Source organism: Leptodactylus fuscus, chromosome 10, assembly GCF_031893055.1.
Source record: "Leptodactylus fuscus isolate aLepFus1 chromosome 10, aLepFus1.hap2, whole genome shotgun sequence".
Lineage (NCBI taxonomy): Eukaryota > Metazoa > Chordata > Amphibia > Anura > Leptodactylidae > Leptodactylus > Leptodactylus fuscus.
In genome coordinates, this window is record NC_134274.1 from 55,955,219 (window position 1) to 55,977,469 (window position 22,251).

General features: G+C 42.9%; 1 protein-coding gene across 5 annotated transcripts in view; it reads left to right on the plus strand.

Annotated features, from left to right (window-relative positions):
* SORBS1 (sorbin and SH3 domain containing 1) overlaps positions 1 to 22,251 on the plus strand; it is a 121,624-nt gene that overhangs the window by 26,488 nt on the left and 72,885 nt on the right. For 3 of the 5 annotated variants that reach the window (XM_075258134.1, XM_075258136.1, XM_075258135.1), the window contains exons 6-13: positions 1,478 to 1,504; positions 1,589 to 1,701; positions 5,191 to 5,958; positions 6,419 to 6,763; positions 7,431 to 7,569; positions 11,566 to 11,595; positions 14,979 to 15,154; positions 17,043 to 17,106. In XM_075258134.1, coding sequence (XP_075114235.1) covers positions 1,478 to 1,504; positions 1,589 to 1,701; positions 5,191 to 5,958; positions 6,419 to 6,763; positions 7,431 to 7,569; positions 11,566 to 11,595; positions 14,979 to 15,154; positions 17,043 to 17,106 — 1,662 coding nt within the window. The remainder of the gene's footprint in view (positions 1 to 1,477; positions 1,505 to 1,588; positions 1,702 to 5,190; positions 5,959 to 6,418; positions 6,764 to 7,430; positions 7,570 to 11,565; positions 11,596 to 14,978; positions 15,155 to 17,042; positions 17,107 to 22,251) is intronic. The other 2 variants (XM_075258137.1, XM_075258138.1) reach the window with 1 other exon arrangement.

Below are 22,251 nucleotides of genomic sequence, written 5' to 3' on the forward strand. Positions count from 1 at the left end.
CTGCCTCCCATTGTAACTACAAAAAGGGCGATAGATAGTGGCTAGTTTTGAAAGAGAATTTTGAGGTGGAATTATTCTAATTCATCGTGGTTCACACTTGGGATTAAAAATGGTAAGATGTTGAAGAGTTGTGCATGCTTTGGCAGACTCAGACTAGCTCACGTGGGTACCAGTGATTTCCCTGGGCTCTCTGTGCCTTTAGGCAAGGCTGGCAGACTGGGCAATTGTCCAGGGCCCCCATACCCAAAGGGGCCACCTGGGATTTGGAGCCTGATGACTCTGGATCCCGGAGTCAGGCCCAACCATGTCGATAACAGAAAGGGCTTCCAATAGAAACCTGCCAAGGGGAGGTCTGTAAAATTAAACACTTTTACTCACCTCTCCTGGGCATCCAGTGTCTTCTTCTGGCCTGTAGCTGACGTCATGCACTCTGGTGGATCTGGTGGGCCCTAGGCCCTTTAGTCCAACAATGTGCTTTGGGTAATAAAAGAAGAAAATATAACTTAATTTCATTTTGTTTGTCCATGGACCAAACCCCCTAATGATTTGTTATACCTTAGTCCTATTCTTTCACGGTGGATCCACCAGTTAAAGGGGTTGTCTTGTGAGTTAAATTTACCTTAATTCATCTAGTGGATTCTTCATGATGGATCTAAGCATTCCAGCCTGGTACCAACCCCTGGGTGACGTGAATGGAACCAGTCCCCGACTCTGTTCCCTCTCCCTCCTCCCTCTTCTTCTGATCTCACAGGGTCTGACTCACATGACTCAGAACCCCCGGGTCCATCATGAAGAATCTACTGGATGAATTAAGGTAAATTTTATTCCCTGGACAACCCTCTTTTTACTGAGCACAAGTAAGGCTATCTCATTATAAGCAAAATATACTGATATATTAAGTGAAATAGACCACAGTAAAGTGAATAATCAATGTCTGTTCTGTTTTTAATCGGCATGATTGAATGAATATAGCAACACTGCTCCAAAAAACTGGTTGTTCTGCAAGTCGCAGTTAGTGCTGTCATGTCTCAATCATCCTGCCAGAACATCTCCCCTGCAGCTACACATACATGAATGCAAATCACAATCTGTAATTATTGTCACGTCAAACACTTGAAACTCAATGCTTATTATAGGTTTTGAAAACTGTAGCGTGCGGTTCCATACGTCTTAAGTTCACAGAGACCGATTCACATCATGTTCACAGCTTTCAACCACTTGATTGTGTTTTTTTCCCTTTCAAACTGACAGAGTCAATGGACAATTCTGCCTTTATTGCTATGAAAGAATTCTTTGTGTCCAGAAAGGTCAGAAACAGTGAGGACATGATATGTAATGCCAGTTACTATGGCACTTGCATTTGCAATCCTGTTTAAGAGTTGGTGGCTGCAGCAGTCTTGTAGCTCAGGATACGCAGTTTCCTTAATGTCAATCCTTGGAGTCTAACTTTTTTTCCTTTTTTACCTGTATAAACCAGGTGAATTGCCGACAGAAGGAGAACCAGGTAAGAAGACTCTGTCGTTGTATGTTTTGGGTGAAATCAACGAAAGCTGGAAACTTGACCCTTGCAAAATCTTGACTTGTGTAGATGACAGGCCCCCGTCTGTAGCTGAATCTAATGGGGATTCTCAGTCCTCCTCACTGGCTGCAAAAGGATTTCGGAGTGTGCGTCCTAATCTCCCATCTGAGTACAAGCCGCAGGTACTGCAAGCCTTTCCCTATTATCTGCTATTCAGTATGGATTATTCTTCTTGTTTGTGTCTCCTGTTATCATTGTGCTTCATTCTAATAAGTTATATACAGTATAATGCTACTCTTATCTAGAAGGTTTCATAATCTCCTTGGTGAATTTAACACGTTTTACATTATATAGTAGAAAATCTTTGTTCTTGTTGTGCTTGATCAGTTATTTCTTGTTTTAGCTGTACCTGGTTGTTCTTACTGTAGCACTGTTCACTTGTTCTCCATTGATGGTGACTGTGATGGTGATGGACTTTGCACATGTGATACGACAATATCACGTATTTATGTGAAGCTACTATTATCTTATTCCTAGGACAAAAAACTACAAGAGTAGATTAAATGATGCACTGCAGAGCATGTTTAATCCAGACCTAAATTTATAAGGTCTGCTTAAAGCTGACCTTTCGTGACCTCCACCAACTTCAACTCTTTTGCATCTTTCACTAGGCGCCACTCCGCTGATTTTGACGCAGTTGGAATTTTTTTCTCTAGACTGTTCTTAAGCAAGTTCGTTTCAGCACCCAATATGCTAATTAGGCTCTCTGCAGTCAAGTGGGTGGTTCTAGGATGGAGCAGGACCACCCACCTGACAATAGAGAGCATAATTGTGCTGAAAACCAGCAGACCCAGTTATAGTCTATAGTCCGACTCTCTGTAGTTTGGGTCCCCCCGGCAAGCCCGAACAGCAGAGAGCTCAGCAAAGGTGTGAACCTAGCCTTATCCAGAAGTTATGTGTATATTATGGCTTCTTAAAGGGAACCTGCCACATTGAATATGTGGTTTGATGCTTAGGACTGGCAGACAGTCTTACTTTCTGACTTATAGGCATCTCTGTATGTACACTTATGCAAGAAGACTGTCGATCACTGATAAAACCACCCCCTGGACTAATCCAGTATGAGAAGGTAAATGAATAAAATATATGTTAAATTGAATAGTTTTGGAGAAACTACATATCAGTCTGTTCTGCTCTTCCTGCTCTATAACATGCTGCATTTTCAGAGTGACAGGTTCCCTTTACATATGATTGAAATGAACTCCCCTGAAATTAGCCTTCAAGGTAACTTTACATCTGAAATTATATAGTGGTCACGTTTCCATCTTCTTAAAAATGTAACTTTAGGGTTATTAGGCTAATAAGCTTCCACGCTGTTATTACTTTGTTCACCCATTTTAATGCTGAACCTTGTCTACTTTTTGTCTACTCTCAAAAGAGGTCTAACATGAACAAATGCCATGGTTATTATACTATACTGACCTATTTAATGCTATAAATTGGTTTGCTCTCAGGATATTATAAGACTTACCATTCCATTCATTTCCGTCAGCTTTCCATTGTACATTAATGGCAACAATAGTGCTAAACAGTGTTAAGTTAATACCAGATGTTCATTATGAGTCAGTGGGTTCCAACATTCATTAAGATCCATTACTAAATGGATTGCATCGTCAGATCTGTCATGGCTGTCAATTTACATGAATGGAAACCAGAACTACCGGTACTTAAAAATAGAATGTAGTGTAAAACAGCTGTTCTAAAACTGTGACGTACCCCTATATACTATAAGGGGAGATAGGCAACCCTGAGAAACGGAAGACTAAAACCACGCTGGCAGCATTACAGTACTACCATACTAATGATCCCTATACACACCTTCTAAAGCTGTTGATAGATATTCTTTCTGACTCTCCAAACACTTGCATGCTTAGCCTGACTGAGTATGCATGTGTTTTAGTAGCAAAGGAATAACTTGAAGTTCTGGATTGCAGAAGCTGGTTAAGGTCTTCACCTTCCATATGCCATTCATAATGCTGGTGGTGGTCTATGTGGTAGAGGGTTGCACCACATAGGGTACTGCACCCCATATAGCTACGACTGTGCTTAATAGGAATAAGAGAATAACCAACTCTGCTGGTAACTTATCACCCTAAAAAAAAACAACAAAGGATCTGGGATGTTGAAACTCAAATATCTGTCCCTTTTTTCCCCCTCAACATTTGGCTTCATGGGAGAGTTAGGACACCCTATACACATTTAGATGGTCTGCCAGTCCTTCCGAAATTAACAGGTTAGATTGACATTCATCTAACGTGTATGGCCACCATTTAGGCCTAACACATTAGATAGTATAGTAGTTATCTATGATTCTGTCCCTAATACAGGCTTCCTGTCCCATTATGAATGCAGTATAGGACTGTAACCCAATAATAAGGTAGTAATGTCCTATTATACCGTGAGTCCAAGTCTCTGGACAGAGCAGTCTGAGAAATGCAGATGATATACAGACCATGTTTTCCCGGCTGAAAAAGCCTATGTTCTGCTGGCCTCAAACTCTGTTCACATTTCATTTCAGCTGTATGTCAGATGAACACTTCTATAATGCCATCTTGTCCATAGACTCTCATTATCAAAATGTGTGCCAAAAGAGTGTCCCTTTGGCATATGTTTGGCTCATATTCCCATTTTACGGTCCTGAAAAGCTAATACAACTATGTGTCTGACATTCAGGGGCTACAAGGAGATCAACAGGTTGAGAAGGGTTTGACTGGTAATGTCCCAATGTAAGAGATTTACAACCCCTGCTTTAAATGCTATACAATAATTCATAGCAAAATTTCCAGGGCTCGTATTTGTAGAATTATTTCTGAAATGAAGTGTATGTTCATGTGGAGATTTTGTGATTTTAAGAAAAAATATTGCAGGTTTGTAATATTGAATTGTAGAATTGAAAAGAGCGACTTTCAAGTCATCAGCAGCTGATGTTAAGAACATTACTATTATTAAGTTTATTTTGTGAAATATTCTCTCTGAAAGTATAGAGATTGCAGAGGATTTACTAAGCAGAATGCACTAGAATTCTGTCAAACATTGAGACAAAAAAGTGTGTGAAAATTGCTATACATGTTAGATTTTCGTTGGTCATAGAGGCCTATTTGGCTGATGAATATTCAGCTACCTAACATATAGATGCAGTGAACAGTTGGCTGACAGCAGACTTTAGTCTGATGAAGACAAATTGGCCATGTTGGATATTTTCAGCCAAAATACCAGTGTTAGGCATCAGCCATCATCAACCACGTTGTGCATGATGTTAATGTTGTTGGTGGGATCTTTTGTACAAATGATTGTATCATCAATGGGACAGCCACGTGACAGCCGTCCAAAATCTTACATGTATAGCTGGCTGAAAATCTATTGACGTATTAGAAGTTTTAGTTGTAAAATGTATATTAAAAAAAAAGTTCTTTACCTTCCATATTGCCTGTCTTATGTTGGCTGTAACCTTCCTTACTTTGACATCCATCAAACATCTCCCCTTTCATGTCACATGAATTCAGTTTCTTACTTTATACTTTACAGTTTCATGTTTCCATAAATCCTTGTAATACTCGTCATTTTCTGATTATTTTTTCCTTTTCTTTTTTTTACTACATATGACCATGTAGAAATCTCTCCCTCCTCCAATCCCTCCTCCTCCCAAAGAGGAGAGTTTTGCATGGCGTCCACATACTAACACTAAATTTTCTTACCTAAAACCAGTACCTATTTTGGATGGGCTTTACCTTAGTGCTCCCAAGCCTTATGCACCGCATGTTACGGGTACACCCCACTATTCTCCGACCTGCGTTTCTGCTTTCAACCAAGAAACCTCTGCAGACCGCTCTAACATCCCTGCTTCTCACTCTGAAGTTGAGCACTTTGATAGTAGATCCCTGCTGCCAAACACGTCACCACAACACCAGCCCAGTGAGTCAAGCGGTGCAGTCAGAAGTGTTGCTGGAATGAATTTGAGTCATGAGCCCAAAGCCGATAAAAAGGTCAGCAGTCTATATGTAGCTTGTTTATCTAACAGCACTGGCCCAGCTGCATCTGAAAATCCCACCAGCGTTGCACATGATAAAACAGAGGGTGCTGAATTGGGAGCTGATGTAACTAAATCACCAGCCACGAACATTGTTTCTTCAATAATAGACACCGGAAAATCCCCACCTCCCATCCCTCCCAGGCCATTCTTTGACCCTATCCCAAGTAAAGATTCTATTAGCGATGGTGAAATAGATACTTTCTGGAGTCAATGTCCTCTACAACGAGAAATGGGACGCACAGAGCCAGATACACAGCATCCTGCTGGCCGTGTCAACATGACTGCAAAGGAACCCTACTATACATCAAAGCCTAAACAGGCGCCAGGGGCGCAGAGATATCGTGGCATGGTACTTTTTCATATATTTATGCACCTTGACTTTCCATTATTTCTTGATCATTGCTAACAATGTCTTGTTTTGTCTTTTTATGTGTAGCTGAAATTGTTTGTCACATTTCCAGTAAAATGATACTCTCTCTCCGCACAATCCTTTACTTGTTTTGTCTGTACTTTTCTCTGCACTTTTTTTGCTCTTCATTTTCACAAGCCATTCTTGCCAAAGAGTTGAGGCACACAGACTTTGTATTCAGAGCAATAAAAACGCTTGATGTGAATTGTATTTAATATACTTGATGGTTTTACTATTTCTATGTCTAATATTGTTGAGTTCTATGTATCACAATGATGCACTCTCTTTCCAAGCCTCTGCAGCATGGTTTTATTGGACATGTGAACGCATGTCATGTCACAGCTGCACACTTTAAGTATATCATTTTCCGCCGTGCATAACAACACCTTATTTCCCACAGGATGGCACTTCAGTCACAGCTCAGCCTGAGGTTATAGTAGTCCCACTCATCCAGGTTAAAGTTGAGAAAGAGCAAGAATCCACTTCGAGCACTCCACCGCCACCTCTTGTACCCGCTGGCAAACTCTCAGCCTCCCCAGAACTTGTCACCTCTAACTTGGCTTTTCCGACACTTGATGATTTTATTCCCCCTCATCTGCAAAAGGGATCAAATCCTAGTTCTCCCAGTTTTTCTATATCAAACAATCTACCGTCTTGCTCTCCGCCTCCTTCACTGGTTCCTCCGGTGGTGGAGGACTCACACAGAGTCTCGGAACTTGATAACAGTGGAGCCGTCTTACACACAGTAAGCTGCTGATACCTTCGCTATCTACTCACAACATAAGACTTCTTTACTAGCTTACTAAACACCAACTGGTCAATTCCTGCCTCCTGCCAGAAAGCATGACTAACCGTATCTCCCTCTGTTCTGTGATGCATGGATTCTAATCGTGATGGTTTTGTCAGTTTGACAGTAACGTCTATCATGTCTTTTGTCTTTGTGTTTTTAGAAATTTGGGTTGTTTTACTAGAAATCCTATTGAAAGTCATATAATGGTATGCGAGACCGTGGAACCGTTATATGGAACTGTAAATAAACAAATCGTGCTATGTGTGTCCTGCTGTTTTGGATGTCTTCCACCCTTCGGGCCATAGCACACCTGTTTTGCATAGTCTGAGTGACTCTACAGGCGTCTAGTTGTCTCTGTCCAGCGTGACGATGCAAAGCTTATTTTTCTACTTGTCCCAATGAAGCCAAGTGAAGTGATCCAGTTACATTAGATACTGCATGTGTTTGCATGTCTGACTAGTTACTGTTAAAAAAGATCCTGTCACTCTTTTCGCAAACTAGATAGATAGTCTAACTGAATGGGTTCTGGCTGAAAGCCATTGGAATGTAGATTTTTAGGGGAAGGATTGTAACGCTTATACTCTATAGATCCGTAAGAAAATAACTTGTGCTTTATTTTTAGGAGCCTGTGGTAGACGACATTCCTGTTTCCAGCTACAACAATGATAAACCTTCCTCCTTTGCACCCATAAGCAAACCTTCTGTGTATCCATCTACTACCACTGTAAATCCCACCATAGTACTTTTGCAGCATAACAGAGGTAAACTTAGCCTGGTAACTGGTAAATATAAAGGACGCCATGATGCTGGTTTTATACAGAATGTTTTTTCTTTCTCTACAGTATTAAAATGTTTTCATATGTGGCTTAGTAATCCGAGATTCCCTTAGAAAGCTTTAATATACTGCTCTCCAATTTAATGCTCAATACGTCCGGAAAGATGAAATATAGTGTAGTGTGGGGAAGGTAGCTCGACAGAAGCAGTGATGTAGACCCAACCAATTAGAGACAGGGACACAAATCTTTCAACAAAGTGGTTTATTTAAGAAAAACAGCAAAATTAAATAAACATTTACGTCAGGCACAAAAATGAGCAAAATAAAATACAACCTTAACTTCAGGCAAAATAATGTCAAACCAAAATCCTGCTCATCTGAGCGGGAACTAAACAGTAAATACTAACTGTATGTGTGTCTTACAACATACTGTACACAAGGCTTTCAGTGTCAGGACAGATCCAGGCACTTCCTCTCCTCTCAGGATCTGCCCAGAAGTGCAGGCTCAGCAGGCTTTTATGGTCCAGTAATGAGCCTATGACCCCCACACACCTGGCGCTGAAACCTATTCCAGACCTGGCTTGGACCACGCATAAATCTGGAATCTGAGGCTCATATAGCGGGACTCCAGCACTTTTGCCTTTCACCAGTATTTGGTTTGTCTTATAGGCCATGCTTTATACATCCCCACACCCTGCAGAGGATCAGATAAAGCAACTCTTAAGTGTTAGGAACCTCCCCAAACAACTCACAGTACCAAGGTTAATGTAAAGAGTGAAACCATGGGGCAGATTTTTTTAGACTGGCAGTCTAAATAAAGGCTCCGATTGGCACAAGTGATACCTGAATTATCAAGAGGCTCCAGCCTGTTTAATAAACTGAGCACCGTGTGCCAGGATGGGATTCTACGCCAGTCAAGAACTGGTGTAGATTTCCTGTATAACATGTCAGAAAACTGGCAGGAGTTAGACTGAGGCATCCTTCCCCGCTCTCTGTCCCACTCTTCCCACATTCGCTGAAAGGGGTGAATGAGGAATATGGCACAATTTTGGAGCAAAAAAGGGACAGGTAGCAATGATCTGCCACATTATCACACACCTAACTCAGAAAACTGGCATAGATATAGAGAAATTCCCCCATTGAGTTTAACTACAGTAATCTCTGAAATTTTAGCTTTCCACTAGATTAAGACTAGAAATTACATTGCACATTAGATATTTATGGTATGTCCACGAGATATGCCATAAATGTTCAGTAAACACATATCCCACCTCATTCCTGACATACATGATGAAATGGCCGTTGGATCCAGGCAGGGGTTAATGGATAGGTTGCTGTGTATGTGCACTGCTCTCTCCCTTGGCAGACAATGGAGAGGGTCATGCACATGTTTTCCCCCTTTATTCTTCAACTAAATTCAGTGACTTGGTCAGTGGAACCCTTGTCTAGAGATCGGTGTAGATCCCAGATGAGGGATCAACCTGTATCAGAAAGTTATAGCATATCCCGTCTAGGATTGGAACTAGCCCAGAAATCAGAGATATGTTCTAAAAAGAACCATGGAGGAGGTAACGGTCCCTCCTAATCTTGCTTATGAAATTCTTGATATTCTCTAAATTTAGCAGTTCATCGTGAAGAATATGCTTCTATGATGGCAATGATATGTGAATATATCAAAGATATAATAAATATTTCTGCCTACATAGCAGTCTCTGCAGATGGACAGTTCTCCTCCCAGTGATGATATAACATAGGCCGTCATTACCCTCTTGTAGACTGGAGATTACTGGTTGACCTTTCACTGACCACTTTCCACACATTGATCTGTGGAATGTCACAATATCTCTAGACCTACTTGTATCAGCACTGTAAAATACTTGATATTGCCAAGCTGTGTCTTCTTTATTACTAGCACATAAAATATAAATATTCAGTGAAGAGAATAAGCGTGTAGCTTTGCAGTTGGAAAATTCTTGTGTTTAATTGCTTATTAGCTTGAACTTACACTATTCTTATGAATAGTCAGACATGTACTTATTTATCTTTAAAGTCTTTCCAGACATATCAGGATCTGTATGGGTATTCTATATGGTCACCATCATTTATGTAATATGTAGGTCCCTTTATTGGTGCATGGCTAGGTCAATTGTCTTCTCATGAAAATTATCCATGTGTGTCCAAAGGAAATAGAACAACAAATAAGGTTAGCCAATGATGGATATCCACACTGGCAGGGAGTACAATTAGCCAGAAACACTATTCCTCCGCTCCTTCAGTCTTACTACTAGATGTCTGGATCTGTGATCTGCATTTGCCAAATCAATTAAATAAATATCACTTTTAACAGGTTTTGAAGATTGGAAAATATTGACTAAAAGGAAAAAAATTCCATAAAATAACAAAAGAAGTATCACACACCTAATAAATCCCGCACACTCCAACACTCCAAGGTCTTTGCTGCTGTTTCTGTAGATGTGACATGCCATACATCCATGTGACCCCTGGAAACAATCACCGGCCTCAATGGTGAAACTGGAATTGATGGTACAAGACCATTAAAGCCAGTAAGTTACAAGGATGTATGGCACGTCACTATTGCAGAAACATCAACAAAGTCTTACGAGGAACACTGGAATGGTGTTGCCGGAGCAGCTGCCCTTTATCAGGTTAGCAATGGCACTTTATGGCATTTCATTCCCTCAGCCAGTTTTTCTCTGATTTACCTTTTAGGCTGGGGCCCCACGGAACAGAAACGCCATGATTTACCTGCGGCGGAAACGCCGTGAAAAAAATCGCAGCGTTTTACAGTACAGGCAAAGTGGATGGGATTCTAGTGAATCCAGCACGGTTTTGGAAATCGCAGCAAGTCAATTATACCTACAGAAACGCTGGCAGTTTCCCCATAGGTATAATTTTTAACAGAAAGTCCACGGAGGAAAACTTCACAAAGTTTCTGTTTAAATCATTGCCGCCACGGTTTTTCCAGTAGCGCTTTATTACTTTGAGATGTCCTGTGGGGCCTTAGCCTTAAAGGGATTCTGTCACTAGAACCTAGCAGATAAACCCAGCCACACAGATACATAGGTAAGGATCCCCTGAAACAAATGGTGCTTTTTCCTTAGGAATCTGTGCCTCTGTTGCTGAGATTTCTCCATTTTTGTGAATATGCAACGAGGGTGTTGCCGCTTACCTCTTTGGAGTAACAGTCCTCATTTCTCCAAAGCGCTCATTTCATATGTGTGGATGCTCATACAGCAAGGTTTATGAATGTGCCACAAATGTGGCAGATCCATAGAGACTAATGTATGGACCTGCCACATTTGCATACACTGCACCCATGATATATGCTGAGTATCAAATTGTCAAATGTATATTACAGAATACATTAAATGCATTTGATTTATGTTGGTGGAAAACTCTTTAACCTCACATTCTCTCTTTATCCTGTTAATGTCTACAGGACTCTTGGCAGATCTATTATTTATTTTAGCAGTGGTAGTTTGTGAGTCATTGACTCATTTACACATAGAAATTATTGGTATGTTTCAGGGGAAAGTAACCAAACAGAGAAATTCACCAGAACGATGACAGAATGGATCATTCATAGACCACATGGAATTGTTTCCCGTAGTAGGGAAATAGTAAAATCTTGTGATTTTTATAATTTTGGATATCTTATGCCACCAATTACATAGAAAAATTGCTACATGTAAAGGGATCCTTGAATAATATATTATTATTACCCTTGTTTCTTTACCCTCTTTCCTAATGTATGTGTTCACGGATTGAATCATAGCCTCTATGTACCATCTGCCGGTTGATTCACCCTCTGCACCCTTTTCCTCTGATTGTGTCACCCACCATTGTGATCCATTAGTCACAGATTATTAAATCGCATTATTGCATATCGCTTATATATGGCATGCATGATAAACTGGCACTTGTCTTACACGTATTTCTCTGCTTTTTTTTTTTACCACAGAGCAGCAAAAACGGCTTAGTAGCTTGCCAGGTATGACACTGATGCCACGCACGCTTGTGATTTGCTTTTGCTTCTGTTTACAGGTTTAGAAATATTAGACAGCACTATTGTATTCATTTCTCTCTGAATCCCATCACCTTCCTGGGACAGTGCCCAAAATAAAAGGACTGTCCCACTGGATCTGACCTGGGACAGATCCCAAAATCTAGGGCTGTCCCCTTGCATCGGGGGTGGTTGGGAGATATGGACACCATTATTATTGAATAATTGCTGGTAAAGATTACAGAATATAAGTAAGTTCATTGATTGAGCCGTATCTGTGAAAATATGTGAAGACCTAGAGTTGTCTCAGAAAATATGGCCATATTGCTTGCTTTAGGCAAAAAGACCACTGTTCTAAGCCCATAGGTAGTAGTCTAGTTCTCATAGAATGATATAGGCTCTACTTTGAAGATCTGGCCCCAAACCCCACAAATGTTCCAGCTTCCATGGGTTCATCTGTCATAGAAAGTCACAGAATACTGTAGCCATCTATCAAGAACAAGAGGGAAGTCAGGCAGAGTTTACTCATGCCAGGCGTGGGACTTCCCTAGGGATAATTAAGCCTTAATTTCATATATGATAAAGGTGCTTTTTCTCCACACTAAATCTAACTACAACCCACATAGGGGGGATATGTTTGCACCTGTCTGCAAGTCTCTTACCTGGGACTGTTATTTGCTTCCTAGTCAAAACCATATGACAGGCTCCCTTTACAATTTCTAGAATTGCTACGTAAAGGATTTTGACTCTTTAAAACTGAGGCCCCACGTTGCGGAAACTCTGCTTTTTTATGTTGCAGATTTTGCTGCGTTTTTTTTTTTTTTTTTAGCTAAAGCCAGAAGTGGATTGAACAGAAAGCAGAAGTGTAAGAACTTCCTCTATATTTCTAATTCCCTTGTAGCCATTCGTGGCTTTGGCTCAAAAAACCCCCAAGCAAAATCTGCAACAAAAAAAGCTGCGTTTCTGCAACGTGGGGCCATAGCCTAAATTCCTATTTTATCTTCTTTTGTTATTTTTCAGACCACATTATCAATAACTTAGTAATAAGATTAAATAAAATAATAAGATAATGAAATGATTTATGCATGCTACATCATGTAACCCTCTAACACAAGCATACCATTGCACTGAAAATACCGTACATAAAGCTCTTTAAAAAACCTAAGAGCACAAGATTCAATGCACATCTCCAATTTTATAGCTCCCTTGTGAATTGGCAACCTTGAATCGGGAATGACGGATCTGCCTAATTAGACCAACGTGCCATTCAGGAGTCTGGAAAAGCTGTGTGACTATCCTCTTTAATTGCACTTTTTTGGTTGTTGCCTGCTTTGGCAGTTTCAGATATAATGAAGGACTGTCTATACCTCATTTTAATAAGATGACAGGAGAGGATAGCTTATGTAGTGATTTGGAGTTGTGGAAAGTCCTGTTTATAGAAACACTGGTATTTGCAACGCGACAGCATGAAAACTAGTTGTAAGCTGCCATCTTCTGGTAGACTCTCGTCAAGTCTGGCCATGGTTAAAACTGAAAACGACAAATGTCTAATAATCATATTGGGGGTTCTGCCTATTGTTAAAAGCCCACAAATAGAACGTAAAAGGTCGTTTTCTGGGTAGAGATTCTCTCCCTTAATCAGGACTTGTCCTGATGACGCCGCGGCCTGGAATTTTCTGTGGAGATGATTCTGGCTAAATGTGCAGATGTCTGGAATAAATCTGAGATATAATTGCTGCTGTCATCATAATGAGGGTTGTGGCGGTCTAATAGCAGCTCCGCCGGTATCCTGCGTGATTACAATATTCACCTGCCGCCTCCTTTCTCGATTAGGAAATGTAATAATATGATACTGAGTGGAAATGATTTGCTGTATGTGACCTGATCAGCTTATTATAGTACTCCAGCGAGCTTCATATATATGTATTAGCTGCTATAAATATCTCTATACATGGTGCAGACTGAAGTCACCAATATATATTGCATAATAACACTAAACTAGTTTATAGGGCAGATGTCAAACGTTATATAATTAGTGAATCGGATGGAAATTTATATAAGTGGGGGTCATCGATCCCATCCAGACTGGATGTGGTAGTGATTCTAAGCACACTCACTGAATGTCAGAGAGGAATAGTATGATTGGAATCAAAGGCGTTGTCCAGGATTACTGGACCAAATCGGGGAGTGTGATAAAGCAATAAAGTAACTATATCATTCACCTGGTACCTTCCCTGCCGCTGCAGCACCACCAATCTGGTAGTCCTGCCAATCCTGGTTATGTCAAGTTCACACTGGCATCACCTGTCCGTTGGTTCTGGTTCATCGAAGGACCAGAACAATGGACAGGTAGACCACTAAACTAGCAGTTCCATACAGAGACCGGAGAATCCTATTGACTAGAATGGGGTCTCTTGGGTGTTCATTATTCTAAAAGTGAAATTAGTCGCTGAAAAAGCCATGCAAACGGGACCTTTTTCGTCCACCAGGTTCAAGAGAACATTGTGCATATGTGAACATAGCCTTAACTAATGTATGCAATTGACCACTGCGGCTAATAATGGTCCTCAGCATTCTTGTGTTATTCATGGAAGCGCATATGTACAGCATCAGAACAAGACCAGTGGACCGCCATTGAGGCAGCACTATTGCAACGGGGGATTTATCAGTTTTTTTTTTCGTGTGTGTTTTATCACATTGCTTTGACCTGATTTTTATAAACCTTGGATAACCCCTTCACACTCTGCGATTTTACTTGCCCTTTCTCTGCCCATTTTCTTTAGTACTAGTGAATAGACTTGACTAAAGATGACCTACCTGACAGCCCCTGGAGAAGGCCGCTTGTTGCGCTGAATATCCTTACTAACTAAAGTAACTGTTCAGCTGAAAGCAAGAGTATGATTGACATATAGGTTCATGAATATGGAACACATTGTCCTACATATGATAGTGTCAGGTAGTGTCTGTATACATTGTATACATTGTGATTTTAATAGGCCGTAATTGTTTAACCTGGAAAAAATTTTCTTTGTCTTAAGCAAGGATTCTTCATATTTCATTGGTACATATGGCAATGTCTGTGGATCAATCTTAGGTATTAATGAAAGTACACTTTCACCTGGAATATATATAATATATGGTTATGGTTATGATATTTATTTCCTTGACCTTCTTTGAGCTGTGTACAACATCACATGGGTGTTGAATGCTACAACCATCACATGCTGTTAGTTGTATTTCTAGAATGTATGTTCCAGCAGGTTGTCCATTTCTAGCACTGTTATTCTGTAGTATAGGTATTCTATCCTATTTGCAAACATCCCATGCGAATCATGCTAGACAGTGTCATGAGACATTTTTTGTTATTCCAGATCCTGTACTAGATGGCTCTCTCAATGAGAAAGCAGAGCCAGTGACAGTCCAGGAGAGGAAACGTCCGGATAATCCCCCAGTGCAGAAAAAGTCAGTGGATAATACAAGAAGAGAGGTCCGCTCGCCTCAGTACCCAGCAGAAATGTCAGCAGATGAAATAGGCATACCACTGCGGGTAAGGCATCTCCTATGTGAGCGGCTACATGATTGATCACAGTACTAAGTTGTATAAGAAGAATTAGGTTGCTGAACAAGATGGATCAAGTGAATTACGACATTTTGTTACAGTGGAATCTTACATTTTCAGCAATTGTAACAAACCCTGCTACGAGCTATATATGATTGAAATCCTTTGAATGCAAAGATGAACGTTCCTGTTCAGGAATCGGATCTTGAAAGTTGTGAAAGATTGCATGACAATGTATATGTGAAAGCTGCAGACCTGTTTTATTACTTGAGCGTGGTCCGAATTTTATTATATTCCTTACAGAGATGGTCACTGTTTCTTTTGTTTGTTTTTTTTTGGGGGGAGGGGTTGCCCAGTTTCAGTTTTTGCTGATTTACCCTATTCCAGTTCAATGCACCAGATTTTACATTTCTAAAATCGTAGATAATATTCTGGGAAACTGGAGAATTTGGTGAATCAGGAGAATTAAATCCCTACTTTTTAATTCCCTATGAGGATTTGGAAGTGCCTGTGTAGTATATAAACAGGAGAAATGAACTGGTTAATTCTGTATATGATGAGACTGTTATTTGTAACGGCAAAAATATATCAGACAGGTTGCATTGCTTTCTATATTTATGTATGATGTATATTTAGCATATAGTCAGTGAAACATTTGCTTGTTGCCGGCAGCTATGTGTAGGATTCTGCCCCCTCCTATTTAGTACATATGCATTCAAGGAGCATTGATCCAAACGCTCTACATCAGTAAATGGACAGGAGGAGGATGGTTTAGGTATGCCACACATTTGATTTCTCTACTTTGTGGATATATGTTATTGTAGAAGTGGATGTAAGTCCTAAAGATGTTCTCTGGGGTTAAGATAATAATGACCTATCCTTATAGCATGGGCTATTGATTGGTGGAGGTCTGATAGCCAGGACTGATACCACTATCAAGACAGTGATTGCCACCAATCACATCCTTGGACAAAGCTAGGCCAGTGTTATAAAACTGGAGATGCTCTTCAGCAGAGCTTGAAATAATTTACAGTCACCTTAACAGTTTCTTATATCTATCGAGTCTTAAGAATGTAATATTAGCTTTATGCTACCATACACCCAAGTTTATATGAAATGGATGATATCTTTATTACTTGGGTGCCTTAAAGGGACCTGCTAAATGACACTCACTCTAACTTAGTTGACAGGGGGAGAGGCCCCGTACATTATATGCAAACTGTAGCTAACCATAAGGTAGATACATTCATAGCGAATAGTTTATTAACGCATTTATTGACCATTTAGAGAACACAGATGTACCTTCAATGATTTCTGTTCTAGGACATGCTATGGATTTAAAGAAGACCCTTCACACCCTCCATCTACTCCAACTGTTCTTATTCTTTCATAGGTACCGCTCATCTGAATCTGGCACAGCTGGAATTTTTTTTTCTAGGCCCTCCATTCTCTAGCACTCATTGCTGGACTTTTCAACACAGATTTTTTTCTCTACTGTCAGGTAGGCAGTCAATGCCTGTTCAGCTTAGGACCACCCACTTGACAGTAGAAGGCCATACTACCAGCATTGATTGCTCAGGAACAGTGTGGACTCAAGAAAAATTTCCATCTGCACCAGTATCAGTGGAGCGGAGCCTATTGAAGGATGCAACGGCTTGGTGGAGGTGGTGAAAGGTCCGCTTTAGATTAAACCAGTCTGTCCTGGTGGTTAGTAGGGGATGTGGTACCTCTTCAGTTTTAGTACTCCATCTTCCTCTAACAGTATAGTTATCAGTTTTGTCTTTATATAAACTGTGAATATAATATTTGTTGTTAACATTAGCCATTATTAATTTACTGTATATATTGACATAAGGTCATTTTTTTCTTTTTATAGAACACGGAAAGATCCAAGGACTGGTACAAGACTATGTTCAAGCAGATCCACCGGCTTAATAGAGGTAATATCTGCTGTTTCTCAACAAACATGAAATATTAGGAGTGAATTAGTATTTCTACCATGGTATGAGGCTATCATCAGTACTGTAATATCTCGTGTAACTCTATGGAGAATAATTGATAGATAGTAGTATGTGATCTAAACACATAGAAATGACATTAAGCAACAGGACTGATGGATTGACTTTAAATAATTTAGTATCATATGTTTTAGAAGAGGTTGAATGTGTGGATCAAAAATATAATAAAAATATAATAAACATATCTTTACAATTCCACTTTTTTTTATACTTGAGTATAAGCCGAATTTTTCAGCACAGTTTTTGTGCTGAAAAAGCCTCCCTCAGCTTATATTCGAGTCAAGCAAAAAAAAAAACAAACTTTTTTTTTTTGGGAGGGGATGTCTATTAGAGATGAGCGAACACTAAAATGTTCGAGGTTCGAAATTCGAATCGAACAGCCGCTCACTGTTCGTGTGTTCGAACGGGTTTCGAACCCCATTATAGTCTATGGGGAACATATACTCGTTAAGGGGGAAACCCAAATCCGTGTCTGGAGGGTCACCAAGTCCACTATGACACCACAGGAAATGATGCCAACACCTCTGGAATGACACTGGGACAGCAGGGGAAGCATGTCTGGGGGCATCTAACACACCAAAGACCCTCTATTACCCCAACATCACAGCCTAACAACTACACACTTTACACACTCAATACCACCTCTCTGACAGTAGGAAAACACCTTGAAACATGTGTATTTGGCACTTGCAGTGAGGAGAGCTTGTCACCAGCAGTGAATTTGGCCCTTGTAGTAAGTTGAGGTTGGCACCAACATTTGTTTTGAAAATCAGGGTGGATTGAGCCTCTAACCAGCAGAGTTTGGGCAAATTCATGGTGGAGGGAGCCTCTAAAAACCCCAGTTTGGACCAATTCATGGTGGAGGGAGCCTCTAAAAACCCCAGTTTGGACCAATTCATGGTGGAGGGAGCCTCTAAAAAACCCAGTTTGGACCAATTCATGGTGGAGGGAGCCTCTAAACAGCCCAGTTTGGACCAATTCATGGTGGAGGGAGCCTCTAAACAGCCCAATTTGGGCAAATTCATGGTGGAGGGAGCCTCTAACCAGCCCAGTTTGGGCAAATTCATGGTGGAGGGAGCCTCTAAAAACCCCCGTTTGGACCAATTCATGGTGGAGGGAGCCTCTAAACAGCCCAGTTTGGGCAAATTCATGGTGGAGGGAGCCTCTAACCAGCCCAGTTTGGACCAATTCATGGTGGAGGGAGCCTCTAAAAACCCCAGTTTGGACCAATTCATGGTGGAGGGAGCCTCTAAAAACCCCAGTTTGGACCAATTCATGGTGGAGGGAGCCTCTAAAAACCCCAGTTTGGACCAATTCATGCTGGAGGGAGCCTCTAAACAGCCCAGTTTGGGCAAATTCATGGTGGAGGGAGCCTCTAAAAACCCCAGTTTGGACCAATTCATGGTGGAGGGAGCCTCTAAAAACCCCAATTTGGACCAATTCATGGTGGAGGGAGCCTCTAAACAGCCCAGTTTGGGCAAATTCATGGTGGAGGGAGCCTCTAAAAACCCCAGTTTGGACCAATTCATGGTGGAGGGAGCCTCTAAAAACCCCAGTTTGGACCAATTCATGGTGGAGGGAGCCTCTAAAAAACCCAGTTTGGACCAATTCATGGTGGAGGGAGCCTCTAAACAGCCCAGTTTGGGCAAATTCATGGTGGAGGGAGCCTCTAAAAACCCCAGTTTGGACCAATTCATGGTGGAGGGAGCCTCTAAAAAACCCAGTTTGGACCAATTCATGGTGGAGGGAGCCTCTAAACAGCCCAGTTTGGACCAATTCATGGTGGAGGGAGCCTCTAAAAACCCCAATTTGGACCAATTCATGGTGGAGGGAGCCTCTAACCAGCCCAGTTTGGACCAATTCATGGTGGAGGGAGCCTCTAACCAGCCCAGTTTGGGCAAATTCATGGTGGAGGGAGCCTCTAAAAACCCCAATTTGGACCAATTCATGGTGGAGGGAGCCTCTAAACAGCCCAGTTTTGGCAAATTCATGGTGGAGGGAGCCTCTAAAAACCCCAGTTTGGACCAATTCATGGTGGAGGGAGCCTCTAACCAGCCCAGTTTGGGCAAATTCATGGTGGAGGGAGCCTCTAACCAGCAGAGTTGTGGGAAAGCAGGGTGGAGGGAGCCTCTAACCAGCAGAGTTGGTGGAAATCAGGGTGGAGGGAGCCTCTAACCAGCAGAGTTGGGGGAAATCATGTTGGAGGGAGCCTAGTATTAGCAGAATTGTGCAACGCTTATGGTGGATGAGTATGAGGATGCGGAGGAATTGGAGAGGTTGAGTACAGACATGGAGTTTCATGTTGGGGTGCTTTACACAGGTGGGCACAAAAATGAAGGCTCTCTCCAGTGGTGGTTCATTTTTATCAAAGTGAGCCGGTCGGCACTCTCAGCTGACAGACGGATGCGCTTGTCAGTGATGATGCCACCGGCTGCACTGAACACCCTCTCAGATAGGACGCTGGCGGCAGGACAGGACAGCACCTCCAAGGCATATAGGGCAAGTTCAAGCCACAGGTCCAACTTCGACACCCAATACGTGTAGGGCGCAGAGGGGTCGGAGAGGACAGGGCTGTGGTCGGAAAGGTATTCCCGCAACATGCGCCTATACTTCTCACGCCTGGTGACACTAGGACCCTCTGTGGCGGCACTTTGGCGAGGGGGTGCCATCAAGGTGTCCCAGACCTTAGACAGTGTGCCCCTCGTTTGTGTGGACCGGTGAGAACTTGGTCGCCTACTGGAGGAACTGTCCTCCCTGCCGCCAACGTCACATGCTGGAAACATCTCCATCATATTCTGCACCAATTGCCTGTGGCAAGCATTGATGCGATTGGCCCTCCCCTCTACCGGAATAAAAGACGAGATGTTGTTTTTATACCGGGGGTCAAGGATAGCAAAGATCCAGTACTGGTTGTCCTCCATGATTTTGACAATACGCTTGTCAGTTGTAAAGCACCCCAACATGAACTCAGCCATGTCTGCCACAGTGTTAGTTGGCATGACTCCTCTGGCCCCACCGGAAAGTTCAATCTCCATTTTCTCCTCATCCTCCATGTCTACCCATCTGCGCTGCAACAATGGGACGATTCGAAGTTGCCCGGAAGCCTCCTGTATCACCATCACATCATCGGACAACTCTTCTTCCTCCTCCTCCTCCTCCTCCTCCTCCTCCTCCATTAAACGCGATGAAGCGGACAGATGTGTGGACCTACTCTCCAGCTGTGACGGATCGGATGCTATCCCTGACTCCTCTGTGTGATCTGAGTTATCCCTGATGTCAATCAGGGATTCTCTCAGAACACACAAGAGCGGGATTGTAAGGCTCACCATCGCATCCTCAGAGCTCACCCTCCTTGTGGACTCCTCAAACACCTGTAGGATGTCACAAAGGTCTCTCATCCATGGCCACTCATGGATGAGAAACTGAGGCAGCTGACTTTGTGGCACCCTAGGGTTTTGTAGCTGGTATTCCATCAAAGGTCTCTGCTGCTCAACCACTCTATTCAACATCTGAAACGTTGAGTTCCAGCGTGTGGGGACGTCGCACAAAAGCCGGTGTTGTGGCACATGCAGGCGTTGCTGGAGAGATTTTAAGCTAGCAGCGGCTACTGTCGACTTGCGAAAGTGGGCGCACATGCGCCGCACTTTCACCAGTAGCTCTGGAACATTGGGGTAGCTCTTTAGGAAACGTTGCACCACTAGGTTGAAGACGTGGGCCAGGCATGGAACATGTTGGAGTCCGGCAAGCTCCAGAGCTGCTACCAGGTTCCGGCCGTTATCACAAACGACCATGCCTGGGCCCAGGTGCAGCGGCTCAAACCATATTGCCGTCTCATCGAGGAGGGCATCCCTCACCTCGGAGGCAGTGTGTTGTCTGTCCCCCAAGCTGATCAGCTTCAGCACAGCCTGCTGACGTCTACCAACGCCAGTGCTGCAACGTTTCCAACTCGTAGCTGGGGTCAATCTAACGGCGGAGGAGGAGGCGGTGGCGGAGGAGGAGGCGGTGGCGGAGGAGGAGGCGGTAGAGGAGGAGGAGGAGGGGGGTGTTCTTCTCGTGTCCCTGGCAGGAATGTTAGGCGGGGAGACGAGGTACACCGGGCCAGTTTGGGAAGCAGTCCCAGCCTCAACTACATTCACCCAGTGTGCCGTCAGTGAAATGTAGCGTCCCTGTCCGCATGCACTTGTCCACGCGTCGGTGGTCAAGTGGACCTTTGTGCAAAGCGCGGAACTAAGGGCCCGCCTGATGTTGAGTGACACGTGCTGGTGCAAGGCGGGGACGGCACACCGGGAGAAGTAGTGACGGCTAGGGACGGCATAGCGAGGTGCCGCAGTTGCCATCAGGTCCAGGAAGGCGGGAGTTTCAACAAGCCGGAACGCCAACATCTCCTGGGCCAGCAGTTTAGCGATGTTGGCGTTCAAGGCTTGCGCGTGTGGGTGGTTAGCAGTGTATTTCTGCCGCCGCTCCAATGTCTGAGAGATGGTGGGTTGTTGTAAAGAAGCGCCTGATGGTGCCTTTGATGGTGCAGGAGAAGGAGATAAGACAGGAACAGGGGAGGATGAGGGAGAAGTCAACAAAGTGGCGGAGGCAGATGAAGTGGTGTCCTGGCTCGTCCTCTGGAGTGCATCGCCAGCACAGTCAGCAGTGGCAGTGGCAGAGGCAGAGGCAGTGGCGTGAACGGCAGGCGGCCTTTGTCCTGCCGTTGCTGCCTGCCACTGATTCCAGTGCTTGGATTCCAAATGACGGCGCATTGAAGTGGTGGACAGGTTGCTCTTCTCAGAGCCCCTAATCAATTTCGAGAGGCAAATTGTGCAGACAACACTATATCTGTCCTCGGCGCATTCCTTGAAAAAACTCCACACCTTCGAGAAACGTGCCCTCGAGGTGGGAGTTTTTCGGGGCTGGGTACGAACTGGAACATCTTGGGAGATTCCGGGTGTGGCCTGGCTTTGCCTAAGCTGCTGACCTCTGCCTCTGCCTCTAGCTACCCTTTTTGGTGCTGCACTTGCCTCAACATCCACACTACTTTCCCCGCTTGACATCCCCCCTGTCCAGGTCGGGTCAGTGTCC